The sequence below is a fragment of the Nothobranchius furzeri genome, chromosome 13 (genome assembly GCF_043380555.1).
Source record: "Nothobranchius furzeri strain GRZ-AD chromosome 13, NfurGRZ-RIMD1, whole genome shotgun sequence".
Taxonomy (NCBI): Eukaryota; Metazoa; Chordata; class Actinopteri; order Cyprinodontiformes; family Nothobranchiidae; genus Nothobranchius; species Nothobranchius furzeri.
Window position 1 is genome coordinate 62,948,024 of NC_091753.1, and position 17,611 is coordinate 62,965,634.

Here is a 17,611-nt window from a genome sequence, read left to right on the forward strand (position 1 = left end):
AGTGTCTTGCCCAAGGACACAACAGCAGAATTCTCGGTCCGGAGCCGGGATCAAGCCTGCAACCTTCTGATTACTGGACAACCCGCTCAACCTGTTGAGCTACTGCTGCCCCATGTTCTTCTGATTTTGCTGGAGGTTGCACTCTCAAGGATTTTTGACCCTAATGGACATCGGTTGGTAAGGTCTTACACAAAAATGCTTGATTGCAAGGATTTAGGTATCTACTGCCCCTATCACGAGGAAGAATGCACACTGTCACTTTAATCTCAGAATTCAGACTTTTTTTCTCTGTGGTGTTTGATCTGGACCGGTCCCAGTGTGGTCCAGATGCCAAACAGTGCTTTTGCTTTAAGAGCGGATTAAATATGTTTTTTCTAAGAGGGTAGCAGCACTTATTTTTCTCTACTTCAAGAACTGCTCCCACCCGTCGATCACACCCCACCCCCCGCGCGCAGACGGCTGGACCCACGGAGACATTCCAGCGCTCAGGGCTGGATTTTTGTCCCAGTGCGCCCCCGGGTCCAGACGCAAAAAAAAAAAAAAAAAAAAGAAAGGCACTACAATGACTTTTCCTAAAACATTCACAAATCAGAACCGGGTTAATGTCTTAGCAGTCTGGTGTCTGGAGCTCTGGTCCAAACATGGTTGAGAGGAACAGGACTCGTCCGTTTTTACGGTTTGAAGGATAATCACTGGCTGCTTTTATCAGCTGTGAACTTTGAACTGCTTGCAGATCAGTGACAAACAGCAGCTTTACCTTGATTTCTGTCTCTAAAACTGTTCCGTGTCCAGCCACCAGCAGGATGCAGATCATGGTGTCCTGATGCTGCCTGGAGATGTGCTCTCCGCGGGCTCAGATGTAGTTCTGGTTCACGGTGTGTACGCACGGTTCCGGTGTTGTGTCGGTATGTGTCCCCCAAGCTGCACCGCTACTAAGGACTACGGAAGCCGTGAAGGCAAAAATACCTGTGAGCGATTTTCCTTTTTGTTGGCATTTTAACGGCTTTGAATTCTTTAAATAAATTTGGTAGCACTAAAACGGTCATTTAATTTAATACATATGGTTATGATAAAGTTTAAAAAAATAAAACATCTTACTTTACTGAAAATACCTGTGTAATATACATAACCAACCATTATTAAATTGGGAAATTCACCCTTCTTAGTATAATGTACAGTACCCCAGATTTATTTAACCGCTATTTATCAGTCAGTAAGTCCTTATGTGGTGGGATTTGGTTCATGGAGATTTGTCCAGGTGGATGACGTCCTGTGGGGCGGGGCACGCTGCCTTCATAAGAGGCAGATGCCTGCTGCTCACAGACAGCTCTCTGATTGTAATCCTCAGCACCGAGCGTGTCTGAGATGGCGATCTGCCGTTTGCGACCTGAGTGCTGGCTGGAAGCTGACGCCTTATGCCGCTCCAACCTTAGCAGCCAGAGCAGGTGCATAACCAGCGTGGCCTCTTCCTGTATGGAGGTTGCTTTCCTGGGCAGCTGATCTCCTTCCCAGCTCGTCAGAGCGCGGTCAACCTGCGGTGCCGGCTGCGGGTTGTCTGCGTCGACGGCTCCGCCACCTGGGCTGTTGGGTCCCTCGCTGATTCACCTTGGCGTTCCTGACGTCTGGATCCAAGCAGTGCGTCCCAAGGCTCCACACTGCTGTTTCGTTAATCCCATTGACTGTAAATTGTGGGGGCTTGGTTAATCCTTGTTTTTTTTTTTTTAGCCCGCTGCTGGGCGGGGCTGCAGAGCGTCTCATTGCCATGGCAACCACTGGATCTCCCACACAGGTTACAGGTGTATCCGGACCCATTTAAAGGAGTTATATGAATGTTTGCTGTGCTTCAGGGTGACTTTGGATTTCCTGTTTGTGTTTATCTATCTTTGTATGTTATCCTTATATCTGTGTCCGGATACATCCGGATACTGAGCCAGCTCGGGCTTTATTTAGGTTTTCCCTGTTTCACTTGACTGATGTGTAGCACCTCCCTTTTTAATTTAGTATATTTTTATATGTATGTGTTTATATGAATTGTGAAATTATTGTATTTAAAAGCAGTCTGTTCCTGTGTGTGTGTGTGCACCGGACCTACGTCCTTTCAGTTCCCTGTTGCAGCAGTTAAACTTTTTAATACTCTACTTAGTGCTGACCCATTTCGCCACACTTGTATGAAGTTATAATAAAGGACAATGAGTGCAATGGTGAAAACATAGTGGAGACTAAAATGATCAATAACATCAACTGGATGAGTTCATTCTCTGTTCATGGGAATGGATCCATTCTGGGACTCTTTTCTCTTTACATAAATGAACAGATTCAGATGGAAAATGTAAAACATTCCAATTCTAATTTAGAAAATGGTCCAGAGGTGCAGAGAGGTGGTGGTTTGTTCCATGCTGAAAAAGCCTGTGTGTATCGTCTGTTCCAGCTGTATGTGTGTTAACGTTAACACTAGTGTGTGTCCCGTCCCAAACCTGCAATCAACACACACTACTTTTACTGCTGGAGTGCAGAAATGTTGGCAAAGAAACCCCTCTCCACTTGTACCGACAAAACTTGTAAAAGTCTTCAAAGTAAAACATTCACTCATGGACGTAATTTTCACTTTAGAAGTGGGGGGGACACGGAGTGGGGAGGGGTGTGTGTGAATCTTTACAGTATGCTCTAATGGGAAACAGGCTTCAACACAAACGGTTGTTTTCTGCTTGGTCCTAGAGCTCAACTAGTGTCAATTTAATATAGCGTAATATTGTTTTTGGATGGTAAAAAGTGCAGGGGTCAAACCTTGACTTTGGAAAAAGTGGGGGGACATGTCCCCCCTGTCCTCCCCAAAAATTACGTCCATGCATTCACGTGACCCGAGTAAACGTATGAATGCACACTACAGAATTCCTCTAGGTGTGCTGCACGGGAGCAAAAAGGCTGCAAAATGAAGAGGCACAGCACATCTTTGTCGTATTTTATTATAAAGACATGTTTAGTACTTCCTACAATGCAAAGTGTACCTTCCTTAGCTGCGATGTGATTAGTGTCCCTGGTGATGACTCATAAAACCAAAGATTAAATCTCTGATCTGAATGAACTGGGACCTAAACGAACAAACTGGCGATGATAAAAGACATGAATACATGGCACTTTAAAAAGGCCTGCATGAGTGCATTTGATAAGAACAGTACAGGAGAGTTCAAGCCAAACAGAAGACTGAACTTCTCAGGTTTAGCCTTTACTGTACTGAAGACTGCTGAACAGTCTGGGAAAAGGCCTTTAGTGAGGATTTAAACAACTCAGTAAAAACTTTGTCTCTTTTTCTTAAAGCCTAACATGTTGGAAATCTGCTGTTAAAACTACAAGTTTAAAGACTTATACGCTGTGAAATGCTCCAAAAGCAATCCTAAACCAAAGTTAAAAGTTGTATCTGAATATTCATGACATTAGTAGACTTTATCTTGGTGATAAGTACTCTTTTGGCCCAAAGTAACGCTCCGCTGGAGGACCAGGAGCAGGATTCTCACTGAAGTTCTGTGCTGGATGACCCCACAATGCCGTGCTGCCGCAAAAGGTTTCTCAGGATTTGATTCTTGGATTTCCAGTCTTCCACCTGCACAGAAACCAAGCCAAGTACGGAGAATTAGTAATAAGGACCCATTTAAATGTAGAAGTAATGTGCTTGGAGGTACAAATGAGTTACCAGCCTAAAACATGGAGACATCCATGGATAAGTTACCCTCTAAAGACGTTACAGAAACGTTCTTCTCCACATAGTACGTGATGTTAGCAGGCATCACAGGGATGTGTTTCTGAGTGATGTTCTATTAGTTCTTCATCTACAGCGAGGACCAGGGCTGGTAATCTGTCAGATCTTTTTTTTATTGGTAATTTTGACAGATTACAATTCAAATGGGGTAAAATTTTTTAACAAGGCCACACAAGATGGCATTTTCTGTAGCGTCACACTGGCTAATGTAAACTAGTCATGGTCAACCTTACACACCGAGTACATCCCAGAGGTAACTAAAGATTGTTCCTGGTGTAATCTGACCCAGACATCGCACTCCATGCATCTCGCTTTATGATGAGGTGTGGACACGAGGCTTTGGAGCATGTTAGTGACCTGCAGTGGTCACACACCAGTGAACCGTTGGTGCACCAGGGGCATAAGCTGCAGGATTTGGACCAGGAAACCCCTCCTTCAGTGAGTTAGTATTTGTTTTAAACATTTCATTTCATTGTTTATCCGTAGCTACTGGTGCCACATTCAGTAGTTTTAATGCATGCAGGGAAAAGGTTACCTGATGTATGTCAGCACCGTGTGGACTCTCTGTTCCACTCATTTGGACCGAATAGCAAAAAGAGTGAACATTAAGTGATGGACTAGGTCATTGTTGTCACTTTACAGATTAAAACTGCTGATGAAACCAGATTATGACGGGATTGTTTTGACTTGGTCAGTGGATTAAAGTTTCTAGTTGGCAGAGTAATTATGATAAATGCTCATGATCACCCAGGCTGGTGAAACCTTGGGAAGACCAGACAGTTTAGCTTGTGCAACAGCAGACATGCAAAATCAGCCCCACACAGCTAAACAAGTGGCCAAGTGTAGAGGTTTACAGTCAGACGCATCAGGACAATGCTTTTGAGCGAGAGCAGGAAACGGGCTAAAAACTGATCTGTCTAGGCGTGATCGTTACTCTGGTCTGAGGACTTCTTCTACAGAATCTGCTGTGATGTCACTGGTGGGTGCGAGCCCAAAAAACCCAAATAACCGATACAACACGACTTCGGAAACCTTTGACCAAAGTTGCATAAATAAACGTTTTACGGGTAATGAAATTAGCCCGACCTGCCAGACTCCTCCTCTGTTTAACTCTGCACAGAGAAAGGTCTGGGAACCCCGCCCCCTGAGAATTCTAACCGAGCCAATCAGCGCTGAGTACGTCACACACCACCACGCTGAGTTTGTCATAAACATGTCGACTGAAGCGGAGATGGCTGAGGCTCTTTCCTCTGGTCTAAATGACTTGGACACGTCTTAAAAACAACAACAAGTAGAAGCTCTAAAAGCCTTTCTTCTAAACAAAGATGTTTGCGCTGTCGCCAGACGACATTTCTGACTACAGCTAAAGAACGACAGCGTCGCAGACGTCACACGCAGCGACGCTCAGTTTCTCATAAACAACAAAGACAGCGGCGCAGTCAGCTGCGGCTCTTTCCTCTGTTCTAATGACTTGAATGTCTTTAAAACCTCAAGTAGAAGCCCTAAAAGCATTTCTTCTAAAAAAATAAAAGACGTTTGCGCCGTTGCCAGACGCCATTTTTTACTACAACTTAAAATCTACAGCGTTGTGCGGTACAGTCGGCAGTTCAGTCTTTTTTCTGATTGGTTATTTTTGAGCTGACTAGTCCCGCCCCTTCCTGTAAAATCGGTCTTTCTATTCTAAAGGTGCATTTATTTTTACTTACATGTACATGTGTACATCCCTATAAAACATCTGCTTAATAAACGCTCTGAAACATTATCAACTGACATTTCTTTATTTGCCTGTTTTGTTTACTGAATACTTGGTCAGTTTATTGGTATTTTTATCAATCTTGTTATAATGTTTGATTTTACCACTGAGCAGTGCACAAAGTCAGGATTCAACGGTTTGTTCAATCCAGCGTTAAACAGATTAGGTTCAGAAATCTTGTGCCTCCACAGCTGTTATTAGTGATAATTAAGCTATCTGATAAGGTGCCAAACATCCAGATATCGGCCATGAAATCAGCCAAAAAAAATCGGCAGCACTTATCGGCCATCGGTTGACCACGACCGCCTCATATCGGTAATAGAAAACCGATATCGGTCGACCTTTAGTTTGAAACCAGTGAATCCATCATATTTGTGTGTTCTGACATTCGATGTATGCAAGAAGCCAGACTTTTCACAACAAACTTAACAAGTTTTCTTCATCCTCTTGATCCAATCAGAAACAAGTATTTAGGTCATCGTAAAACACACACGCACACACGCACACACACACCTCCTGTCTGAGTAGCTGGTTGTCGACTCGCAGACGGTCCCGAATGCTGAGCTCTTCCCCCAGCTTCATGTTACTTTGTCGCATTTCCTTTATGTAATCACAAGCTTTTGATAAGATGCCTCCTTTACTCTGAAGGAAACAAAAGTCAGAAAGAGGACTTTAAAAGACGGCGACTCAAACTTTACAACAGTGGTTATTTTCCTACGCGACTCCGGTCAGCTGGAGACGGACTCCACACTCACCTGCCCCGTCTTCGTGTAGTCGATGTTACACTCTGGAATGGTCTTTGAGAGTTGCACGATCCAGTTGTTAATCTTGTCCCTACGTCTGCGCTCAACTGGTGGAAGATTTGTTAGACAACGTTTTATATGTGGCTAAAAGGTTCAGCAGCAAACTGAGTGCTGGATAGAAGCGCCGACCTTCGTTGTGCTGGGCTCGTCGTTTCTCATCCCTGGAAGCTCGAGGAGCCTCCTGCTTTCTGCAAAACACAAATAAATGAAGTCTCGTTAGATTAGTTACGTCTTCTTTATCATCAGAGATGGAAAATGTATGTAGATGGAGTCTGTATTTAATTCACTCCATAGTTCATGTTGAAACGAGGCACTGGACTATAACAGGGCTAGAGCAACCAGCTGCCAGAGTTATTCAGTATTCTGAGTGAATTTGAATAAATATGGAAGTAATTACGCAATGTATGGCTGAGTACGAGGTGCAATGGTCCTCTGATTGGCTCCTGTCAAAACCTCTTGGGGGGACATCATCACATAAAGCTGACCTGCAAACCAAAAGCTTCTAGTCAGCTCAGCTGCAGACAGACTCGTCTATCCTCAAGACTTTCCCTCTTGCACTCACATTTGCTGTTTGCGTTTAGATAAAATTAGTAAACAAGAGGAACAACAACACACCACACCTGAGCAGTGATTACCTGTGGGGGTGGACTGTCCCAGCAGCGTTTCTGGTGCCTGCACTGTGGTTACCATGGTGCCAGCAGTGGCATCTGCGATGGAGGCAGGGTAATAGGCATACTGTGTCTCCGTGCTGCCATCCCCCTCCAATCCCTCTGACTGGGAGATCACAGCCTAAAACCAGCAGGAGAGGTGCTTTTACAGAACAAGTGTGGACAAAGACTGGCTCACTGGTAATAAAATATTTTAAAGCTCTTGTAAAAGCACTCTGTGTTCTGCAGAGCTTATACTGCACTTATATCAGGGTTTTCCCTGCGTTGAAATTAGCGGGGCAGCCGCCTCTAGCTAATTTTGTGCCGCCCCAGCCTGATTTCACTCTGCCCCAGCTATATGGATGTTATTTTAACTGCAGTTACAGCGTTGCGCCACTACAAGGGCGCTGTATCAGCAGCGGTGCACTGATATGCGCTAAAACCGCTGCAGACAAAGAACAAAAATAGCTTTTCTCGCTAGGTGGTACGTATCTATGGTTGGTGGTATTAACGTCCTGATTTCCCCCAGGCTCCTCCATATCGGAGCAGGGCTGTACCTGTCTGTGCGTGTCTGTTTTTAAACGTAGCACTGGTGCAACATCTTTGAATTACTATTTTCCCCAGAACTTTATTGAACAAAAGTAAGTTACGTGTAAGAAAAATGCTTTTTACTGGCGCACGGTGTGGTCATCTGGATGCAGTGGAGGAAAATAAAGGAACCAGCAAAGGCACAAAGGCAGAACCGGTCCTAAGTTTGGGATCAAAAGTGCAGCTACACGCAGACTGGCTAATGCTAATGCTAACGGGTAGCAGTGTCACGATCAAGTGGCGCACAGAAAAATATATGATGATGATGATGATGATGATGGTAAAACTAAGAAAGACTAAACTCTACAAGTGGATGAAAAGTCCCCACCCTCCTGTTTATTCTGCATCCTGCAGCGCTACGGACCAGAACCGCTGCAGGTACGAGTCACATTACTGCTACAGGTCTGCTCCACACACAGGGGCAGGACGTACGGCAAGCCGTTGTGGTATATGATTCACTAACGCTTCTATCTTTGAACATAATTTAAACTGGATTATTGAAAACCCGTACATAATATGGCCTGTATTTGATATAGCGCCTTGTAGAGTCCTGGAACCCCCCAAGACGCTTTACAACACAACCAGTCATTCACCCATTCACACACACATTCACACACACATTTACACGCTGGTGGGGATGAGCTACGATGTAGCCACAGCTGCCCTGGGGCGCACTGACAGAGGCGAGGCTGCCGAGCACAGGCGCCACCGGTCCCTCCGACCACCACCAGCAGGCAACGTGGTTTAAGTGTCTTGCCCAAGGACACAACGACAGCGACAGACTGAACGGGGCTCGAACCTGCAACCTTCCGATTATGGGGTGAGCTCTTAACTCCTGTGCCACCGTCGCACTAATAGACATGCCACCATTACACTGTTAGCAGCAGGAATTAATTGTTATTACCATTTCCAACACAAATGCATGTTAATGAAATGCATTATATGTTACTGGATATATTTATGTGTTATTCTGACTAACATGAGTGTTATTAATACAAACCTAACATGTTACTGAAATGTAGGTCAAATATCTCAACTATAAATATCAGATGGGAAAAAGGAACTAAACACAAATCTAATGCATATTATTGTGCCTTTTATAATTTTTGCCTTTAAAAAAGTGAAACAGTTGAATGCAGGAGTACGCATGAGCTGGCACACCGTCAGGATGGTACCACCGCTGCCTCAGTTTGAGCCAGGAAAAACCCTGCCTTATGTATAGCACTTCTCTTAATCTGGGACATTTAAGTGCTATACAGTAGAACCTCAGGGCTATTCAACTCCGGGCCCGGATGGCCGGTGTCCAGCATGTTTTAGTGGTTTCTCTGCTCCAACACAATTGATTCAGTGGTTGAATCACCTGTGCAGCAGCTCATCAGGCTCTGCAGAACCCTGTTAATCATCTGCTGATTGAAATCGGTCACTCAAATTTGAATTGTTCAGCCTTTCCACTGCCTTTACGCAAGCCCAGGGCGCTGAACAGGACATAAAACTAATAAAACCCACAAAAGCAGCATGTAAAAATCAGAGACGATAAAAGACTAAAAGTCTAAAAACCATATTACATAAAAGCCAAAGCATAAAAACGAGTCTTCAAGCTACCCCTGAAGACCTGCAGTGATGGTGATCAGGTGTGTTGAAGCAGGGCTAAACCCAAAACGTGGTGGACACCGGCCCTCCAGGCCTGGAATTGAATAGCCCTGCTTTACCCTCTGAGGGTGACGAGCTACACCAGGACACACCGACAGAAGCCACTGGTCCCTCCGACCACCGACAGCAGGTAAGTAGAGAAAATATTCTTTTATAAAGCCCCTCTCAAAAGGCCCAGTCTTCATTATGCTTCGTTAGGCCCGGGCATCGTTAGGTTTCATTAGGTCTGGTAGTAGTTAGGACTGGCCGTTGGACTGGGATTCATTAGGACTGGTCCTCATTAGACTTCCTTAGGACTAGGCATCGTTAGGAGTGGTCGTCATTAGGACTGGTAAGATCAAGCTAGGCTTTTAATTCGGTCCTGATCCCCCCCCAAATGTTGTAATCTAAGTTTCAAACTAGCGAGTAAAAAGTCTGAACGTAAAAGGCAGAGATATCCACCTGTAGCTAAGGTGTGTGAGCTCACCTGTGTGACGCTCTGCGTTGTTGCAGGGAACCCAGTGACAAGACTGACTGCTGCAGCTCCATCTGTCTGAGCCTCCAGCTGGCCATCCGAGACCTGGATCACTCGGTAGGTCACCTGCAACAAAGCACATCAGCCCCAGAAGTCTAGTCAACAGAGATGTGGAATTATGGCATCAACAAGTCATCTCCATGTTGTGTTTTTCTTCAGTTCATCAACTAAACCAGGAGATTTCAATCAGCACAGAAAATGAACCTTGTTCAGTTGCTGAGCGGAACAAAATCACAGCAAGGAGATGACTTGTTGATGCCGCAAGTCCCATCTCTGCTACAATACCACAGCTGCATACACACACACTTGAGTGTTTAGGTCGGTTACATGAATTTCTAAATGTGGAACATTTTTCTTTAAAACTAAAACTTTTGCTGACACATTTTTCTTGATAGCAGGTTTTTTATTTAGTTTATACAGGTGCCACATTATTTCTACTGGGCTGGACGATAATTCAATAGTTCAGTATATCTATCGATAGACATGTGGTGCCATAGATAAAAATACTGGTCGATAAAATTTGATTAAAAAGTTTACGTTTTTCATTATAACCTATCAGGTAGCAGCATACTAGACTCACTACTTACTCCTAACCAATCAAAACCACAGACTCAGGCACGCTACGTCAGCAGGCCCTCCCCTCTCAAGCCAAAAGAGAGCGTGAGGCAGCCGCAGCAGGATGTCTAGGGCTGCCATGCAGTCGGCTCGTCACGACAACGCCGACAAATAAAATAAACCTTCTTTCATGAACATTTTCTTTCATCTCGCCTGCTGCGGCACGTTCGGCTTTTGCTTCCTGCCTTCTGCTCAGCCGCCGCTTTTGCTCCAAAGCGCATGCGCAGTGGCAGCCATCCAGCTAAAGCTTGGTTTATGCTTGACGCATTCACTTTCCGCTTGGTGATGCGGCTCACGGATGGAACGCGCTTCACAACTCGCAGCGTTTATGGTTCATGCGGCTCGTCTCTGCGGTGAGCCAATATTCTCCCAAACTGTAGGGGGCAGCATGGAGCTCTACGGCATGCATCCAACACTACACCATAGTAGAAGTAGAAATGACTGTTTACAACATGGCATTCCAGCATTTTTAACAGCGTCCTCGTCTTTTCCGACAGTGCGAGCTATTTCTCTCCAAGAATTATTAACAACATGTTGATCACGGTGATGTCTGAGAGCTGAATCATACAAATGTCTGTATTTACCAACCTCTGCCATACTAGTTCCTGCCGGTCCGCCATATTTTTCCGCGTCCCACCATCCGCGTAGTTAGAAAATTTCCTAGGTGCGCGGTGCGGAAATTTTGGGCCGTGCGGAGGCGCGGTGGAGGGGCGTGGTTGTGAAAATGACGCAATTTCGCCACGCGGAGCCGTGCGGACCTCGCGGACGCGTCAAGCGTAAACCGACCTTCAGCCTTCATCATCGGAGAAAGTGTCGAGTCGCAACATATCTGAAAAGTTTGGGAGCATTATACTAATTCAAAAGAAAGCCACATAGTGCAAACTCTGCAAAGCGAAACTCTCCGATCACAGGAGCACATCGGCGATGCACGAGTATCTAAGAGGAAGAACAGAGTCGCCTCGTTAAGCTTACCTCTTGTTAGCTGCTAACATCAACAGCGTTACCTGTATTTATAGCTGCGGCAACACCAGTAGAGACGGTGATGTTGTTACCTTTAGAACACGTTTGTATGCCACGTATTTTTGCTCTGATTACAAATGCTAATGATTTATCTCATCCCGCTACGTTACAGTGGAGCTTACAGGCTGGTCCCACTTCACCACCATGATGGAAAAGAAGAGTTACACAACTTTTAAGGTGTGTGTGTCCGTTTCTCGCTGGACACAAATAAAATAAACATTAGAATAAAATGCATTTATGATAAAATAAAAAGGTTGCTGACTGAAGTAATATTTTTAAAGCATAAAACATTTTCTTTGTGATGAATCTTAACCTACTTTATGTGATTTAACAGAGTTATTAATCTGGTAAATAAACTAACTTTAATATCTTTACGGTAAAGCAGACCAAGTTCATTAAAGCTGATAAGCTTTCATCTTGTCTTTATTATTAGATGGCCCATAGCTGATCACGCTTCAGACTAGAAGCTAATAATGGTATATTAGAGCATCCTGGTGCAATAAGCTAAACTTTTATAAATGACACGATTGGTCGACTACTAAAATAGTCGTTTATGGCCGCGCTAAAGATGTTGCAGTGAGAAGGGGCGGAGAAAAAAATCAAAATACCAAAAATAAAATGGCCAGGGGTGCACGCTAAATATTTTCTACAATTTTTAAAATATTTTTCAATAATTATCAATATCGATCAATATTAAAATATATGTATCAATATACTTTTTTTCTATACCGTCCAGCCCTAATTTCTACATTTTGGGGCACTTAAAGAGTTTGCTCTCCTAATGTTTCCACTGAATTTGTTTCCTGTTGTCAAAATAAAATGTTAAAGTTCAACTTGTTTAGACGAAGAAGTCACAAATGGCCCTCTTATAAATGCCACCTTAAGGGAAATATTACTCTATCCAGATAACTGCATCCTACCTGTCCACCAGCTCCTTCTGCTTTAAACAGATACTTGATGGGTTGGTCAGTGAAGGTTGCAGCAGACTGGATGGTGGTGATAGCTGCTGGATCTTCTGCTGTGGCCACAGACCCTGAAGAACCGTACATACCCAATCTTAATAAAACCTTTGTACTGTGAAATGTGTGTAAACAACTTCTATGAAAGTAGAAAGTGTTGCCAACGGTTTTTTGACTGAAAGTAGCTGAAGTTCCCCCAAAAGTCGCTAGATGTCGCCAGATGACGTCACGTGCTAATTTACATATTGATGATGTCATCACACCACATTGGCGTTCATTTTCCCCATAGCATAAAATATATATATATATATATTTATAAAATATATATATATTTATAAAATATATATATATTTATAAAAAAAAAAATATATATATATATATATATATATATATTCATAAACATGAAATTAAAACATTAATATTTAAATTCTAATGATCTGGCTGTATGACAAGCTCCCGCTTGGGCCACCGCTCCGATGTATTTGACAGTTAAGGGTGCCGTAGATCACGTGCTTTTTGGATTTTGCTCCAAATTTATTTTCTTACAACCTCTCCTGCCTCGGGTCTTTCTGGGTTCTGCATTTTGTATTCGACCCCCTCCTGCCGCAACGTGACAATATGAGGATAGAGTCAGGGGGAGGAAAGAAGGCACTTCAGAGTTACCCTCCACAGGGAGGGCAGCTTTGCTATGCAAAAACGCCTTAGACAGAAATGCAACAGACTTCAGACATCACACAACAAAAGTGTCCACTAGGTGGGGAGGTAGGGTTGGGACTCTCCTCACATCAGTGCGTGCAGCCGCATGGGGCAGCGCTCATCACCTCCGTTGGGACAGGGGAGGGAGATAATGGGTTAGAGAGCACAGTGACTCCTAGATACGGTTCCACGGCCTTCACCGGTCACAGTCCCGCCCAGGCTGGGATAGGGAGAAAGAGTTTCCATAGCGACGGCAGCATTCCACATTTCTTCTGAGGGGAGTTTTCACTTCAGCCTCACAGGCTCAAGGGCACCAGATTCAGATAAAAATTGTTTTGGGGCCAGACAGAGATAATTTCCTCTGTCTTGAAGTTCTGATGGTCTTCAACCCCTCCAGGTCCAATAATGGCGTAATTAATCTATCCCAATCTGTACTGATCCGTCCACTCGCTCCTTGATGGTATCCACCTTTTGTGCCAGAGCCTGAATCTCAGCCAAAGTTCCAAGCTTACGACTCAACTCGACAATTATATGAGTTTGTGCGTTCACAGCACGATGCATTCCATCCCTGAGCTCCGGGATTGAGCCAATATTCCTCGAAAGCTCGTTAAATTTTCCGGTAAGCCAGGTAACCGCTCAGGCCAAACTGCAGGAATCTCAACACCAAAACGACGAATATCCAAACATCTTCAGAATCCTCAACAGAGAGGCCTATCAGGTTCCACTGTTTCCAGGAGTCCATGATATACCCAGCTGGCTCTGTCCCAGAGGAGCATCCGGGAGCCCCTTCTCCCATTGTTCCAGTTCTGTTTTTTCCCCTCTGGTTTGTTATGCTAGTAAATACTCCGTTACGAGTGATTCTGTTGAAAAAGTTGAGTTTGGAAGGCGTGGGTTACGGCGACAGTAGCCCGAAAATAATACTCATAAAACAGCAACCAGCGACTCTGAGCCATTACAGTATAATCGCTGATATGAGCCAATCCTGTTAGAGTCCAGCCATGTTTGCCCTGATAACTAATAACTCCACGGAGCATGACCCATGTGATCTTCAGCAGATGCAATTACATCATCATACATTTAGTTTAACATGATATTTATTTTTTCTCTGGACAAGAAATATACGATACAATAATATTACATTAATTATAAATATATAATTAAAAAGTGCCTGTGGGACATTTGATACACCTCTAGCTCTCAACTGTGTGTGTGTGTGTGTGTGTGTGTGTGTGTGTGTGTGTGTGTGTGTGTGTGTGTGTGTGTGTGTGTGTGTGTGTGTGTGTGTGTGTGTGTGTGTGTGTGTGTGTCTGTGCTAACAGACAGCTGTACCAGTGTTTCTAGAGCTCAGACTGGTAGAGAATAGGCACTAAGTTAAAGGCTGACAATAATCATTACATTTTCATGCATTTAATCTACTGATTTATGCATAATTTCTCAAGACAGCTTGAAGTTAGTTAACTTGTAAATATTTTAAAGGAGGAAAAATAACGAGATATATATCGTATAATGGAATTCGGCAAAAAGATATCGAGATATAAGTTTTAGTCCATATCGCCCAGCCCTAATCCAGACGCAGCAATAATTATTCATTCATGCCTACGAGGACTACAAAGATATCAGAACTAAAATAGAGACCATGAGCTGTTTGATTAAAGCTGTGTAACCGGCGCTATATAGTTAGAATGTGCAGAATTAACATGTTTCCATGGCAACGCCAGAAGTCTGCTTCAGCTCTTGTTTCTCCACATATTTTATTCAAGTTTTCATCATTTATGTGTCGTTTTCATGTTCTGCTCTAGAGTCTGGATGCTTTTAGACTGGAGGACTTGATTTTAGCTGAGCAGCTGTGAGTTTTAGGATTACACGTTCGTGGTGGTCACATGACCCTAAAGTTAACGCTGTAAACCGTTTAGCACTCGTATTACACACCGAGGACAAAACATCACGTATGTCATTTACATGAAATATTAGCGTGTTTGTGACCAGAGTAAATATATAGTCACATCAATAAAGTATTTCCTTTGACACGTGTTATGTTAGCAGCTGTAAGGTAGTTTAAGGCTGTTTTAACACATCCATAAAGAGTTAATGATGCGGGTCCATCCCAGACTAAAGCTGATTTATAATTACACTTATTAATAACGCTGACATCAGCAGCAACATCAGCAGAATGAAACGCTCCTGGCTGCAAATGAGGATTAAATACAAAAATGTTAAGATGTAAATCCAATTAGAAGATGACGCATCTCCTAAGCAACCGGGGCAGGGCCACGACATCAAGGCAAGGTTCCTTGGCATTGAGAAACACCCTTGGTATCAAAATGTGTCTTTAGAAGTGGGGGGACACAATCGGAATGAGGACCGGCGGCGGGGGGGTGGGGGTGGGGGGGTGGAGGGGTCTTTACAGTAACTAAAGATAAGTAATAGGAAACAAGGCTTCAGCAAGAGCAGTTGTTTCCGCTTGGTCCTAGTGCTTAACCCCTGTCTATTTAATATGGTATAATATTGTTTATGGATGGTAAAAAGTGCTGAGGTCAAAAATTGACCTTGTTCCCCCATTAGTTAGCCCTGTAACCCTAACCTGCCACAGAGCAGGTTTGTCCTCCGGCATGTGTTACCATGGTGACTGGGAGGGGTTTCAGGCTAGCTACCGGTATGTCCGTAAAACTGATTTAGGAGCGGTTACACGGGATTCTCAAAAGAAAGCCTAACTTGGGGAAAACCTCGCTTTCTGGAATACACCCTGACATAAGTATATTTAGGCCCACATTACCAAGAACAGTGTATCAATTCGTTTAAGTGTGTCCTCTTTCTCCAGCGTTACCTTCTGGGTAATGTCATTTACCTTCCTCGCTGACGGAGACGGTCCCGTCTGGTTCCGGGCTTTTCTGTTGGCTGCACGCATCCAAATGCAAAAAAAAAGAAGAAGTTATGACTGGAATGAACAGACATTGGCAGGTGTGGATGTTTATTCTCTGTAACGTTAGCTTTGTTACCAGGTTAAAAATGGCGCACGTCACAGTCCAACGTACCTTTTCATTTCTAGCGAAGGTTTAGGACGGAGACACCGCCTTCACTCGCCCGGCTGCCAGCCTGCAGAGGCCGTGCATCAGACCACCACAGGCACGGGGAGAGCTTCCAACGAGACAACAGCCGCCAAACGACTCCAGAGAGGGCGGTTTAACCTGAAACGATGCCGCGGGCTCGCTGGCTAAATGCACTAGCTAGCTGATCAAGAGGTACAGCTTCTACCGATGAGAGAGAGAAAAAAAGAAACACGACGGAAATACGTCATATTGATGTCCCGGAAATACGTCACCTTCATGTGAAGCGAAATGTTCAGTTTATCTACGAATGTTAGGGTGATGTTTAAGTCTTTTGCTCTTTTTCTGACTTTTCTTTATCCTATGAAATAATATTGTTTGATGTTTTTATTTCCCACTAAAATAGACAGAACAATTTATTTGAGCTGATTTCTTAATTTTAATGATTAATTATATTCACAAATCCAACATTTCTAATGCAAGACATTCATTTAGCTGCTTTCTAAATGAAACCAGATCATAATTTAAGATGCATCAAATTTTCCCATAATGTGAAAGCAGGTACAAATGCATTTATGTTTCTTGTGTCATATTATGTGATTTAATCCTTGTTTTATATAGAATAGAATAGAATGGACTTTTATTGATCCCACAGTGGGGAAATGCATTTGTTACAGCAGCACAAACACTTTAGAGATAATAATTTGAAGAAATTAATAACAAAGGTACTCAGCATATTTGAGTTGTGAAAATCTCTTTATAAAACGTATGTAATACTATTATTATTATTATTATTATTATTATTATTATTATTATTAGGCCCGAGCAGCGAAAGCGATGCTTTCAAAAACACTTCTTTCCCGAATTGGCCGGTTCGAGGGTCAGCGAGAAACACAATTACTCGGGAAGTAATTCTTGTTTTATTAAACTACTTTGTTATGATTTCTGACCAAGTTTGGCCAATCAGATTTTGACACGTTTCTGAGTATTTACCAACATCCCTCAGAAGCCACGCCCTCCTCAGATACGAAAATGTTTTTAACCTTAATATGTATCTTAATGTAAACAATGATTAACTTGTGAAATCAAACACATACTGATTTGTGATATAAATGGATCATTGTAAGAACAATGTTCATTTCAAATTCAGTGACTTAAACACGTTATTCAAACATTTCATTTAAACATCTTGTTCATTCATCACATATGATTATTTAACTTATAACTGTAAAGTCACGGAGTCTTCACTTATTCAGAGTGAAGACTGTTGTCTGGCTTCTAAGAAGAGAGTCTTGGACAGGGGTGTCCAATCCTGATCCTGGAGGGCCGGTAACCAGCAGGTTTTGTGGTTTTTCTGCTTCAACACGCTTGATTAGCTGGTTGAATCACCTGTGCAGCAGCTCATCAGGCTCTGCAGAAGCCTGTTAATCACCTGCTGATTGAAATCAGGTGTGTTGAAGCAGGTTAAAATGAAAATGTGCTGGATACCGGCCCTCGAGGGCCAGGATTGGACACCCCTGGTCTAGGACCTTGGGACAGAGTGTCTATTTGAATGTTTTGTCTTCATG

At 43.3% G+C, this 17,611-nt stretch overlaps 2 protein-coding genes across 2 annotated transcripts in view; both read right to left on the reverse strand.

The window, feature by feature from the left end:
- gkup (glucuronokinase with putative uridyl pyrophosphorylase) overlaps window positions 1-959 on the reverse strand; it is a 44,443-nt gene extending 43,484 nt beyond the window's left edge. Inside the window, exon 1 of the mRNA XM_015977329.3 lies at window positions 758-959. Coding sequence (XP_015832815.3) covers window positions 758-814 — 57 coding nt within the window. The 5' untranslated portion in view covers window positions 815-959. The remainder of the gene's footprint in view (window positions 1-757) is intronic.
- Window positions 960-2,945: 1,986 nt separating this feature from the next.
- On the reverse strand, window positions 2,946-16,274 carry usf1 (upstream transcription factor 1). Its single transcript, XM_015977330.3, has 10 exons — window positions 16,032-16,274; window positions 15,845-15,894; window positions 12,265-12,377; window positions 9,662-9,775; window positions 6,946-7,099; window positions 6,708-6,795; window positions 6,440-6,498; window positions 6,263-6,357; window positions 6,021-6,149; window positions 2,946-3,598 (listed from the first exon to the last, which is right to left on the reverse strand). Exons 1-10 carry the CDS (start codon window positions 16,037-16,039, stop codon window positions 3,509-3,511), a joined length of 900 nt encoding a protein of 299 aa, XP_015832816.1. The 5' UTR covers window positions 16,040-16,274; the 3' UTR covers window positions 2,946-3,508.
- Window positions 16,275-17,611: the final 1,337 nt, after the last annotated feature.

What these genes read in the sequence shown, in the direction of transcription:
- usf1 (XM_015977330.3), bottom strand. An exon ending in CAGAAGGAGCTGGTGGACAG is followed by an intron (nt 9,776 to 12,264) that starts GTAGGATGCAGT and finishes GCTTTGTTGCAG; the next exon opens with GTGACCTACCGAGTGATCCA. An exon ending in GGGACAGTCCACCCCCACAG is followed by an intron (nt 6,796 to 6,945) that starts GTAATCACTGCT and finishes TTTGGTTTGCAG; the next exon opens with GTCAGCTTTATGTGATGATG.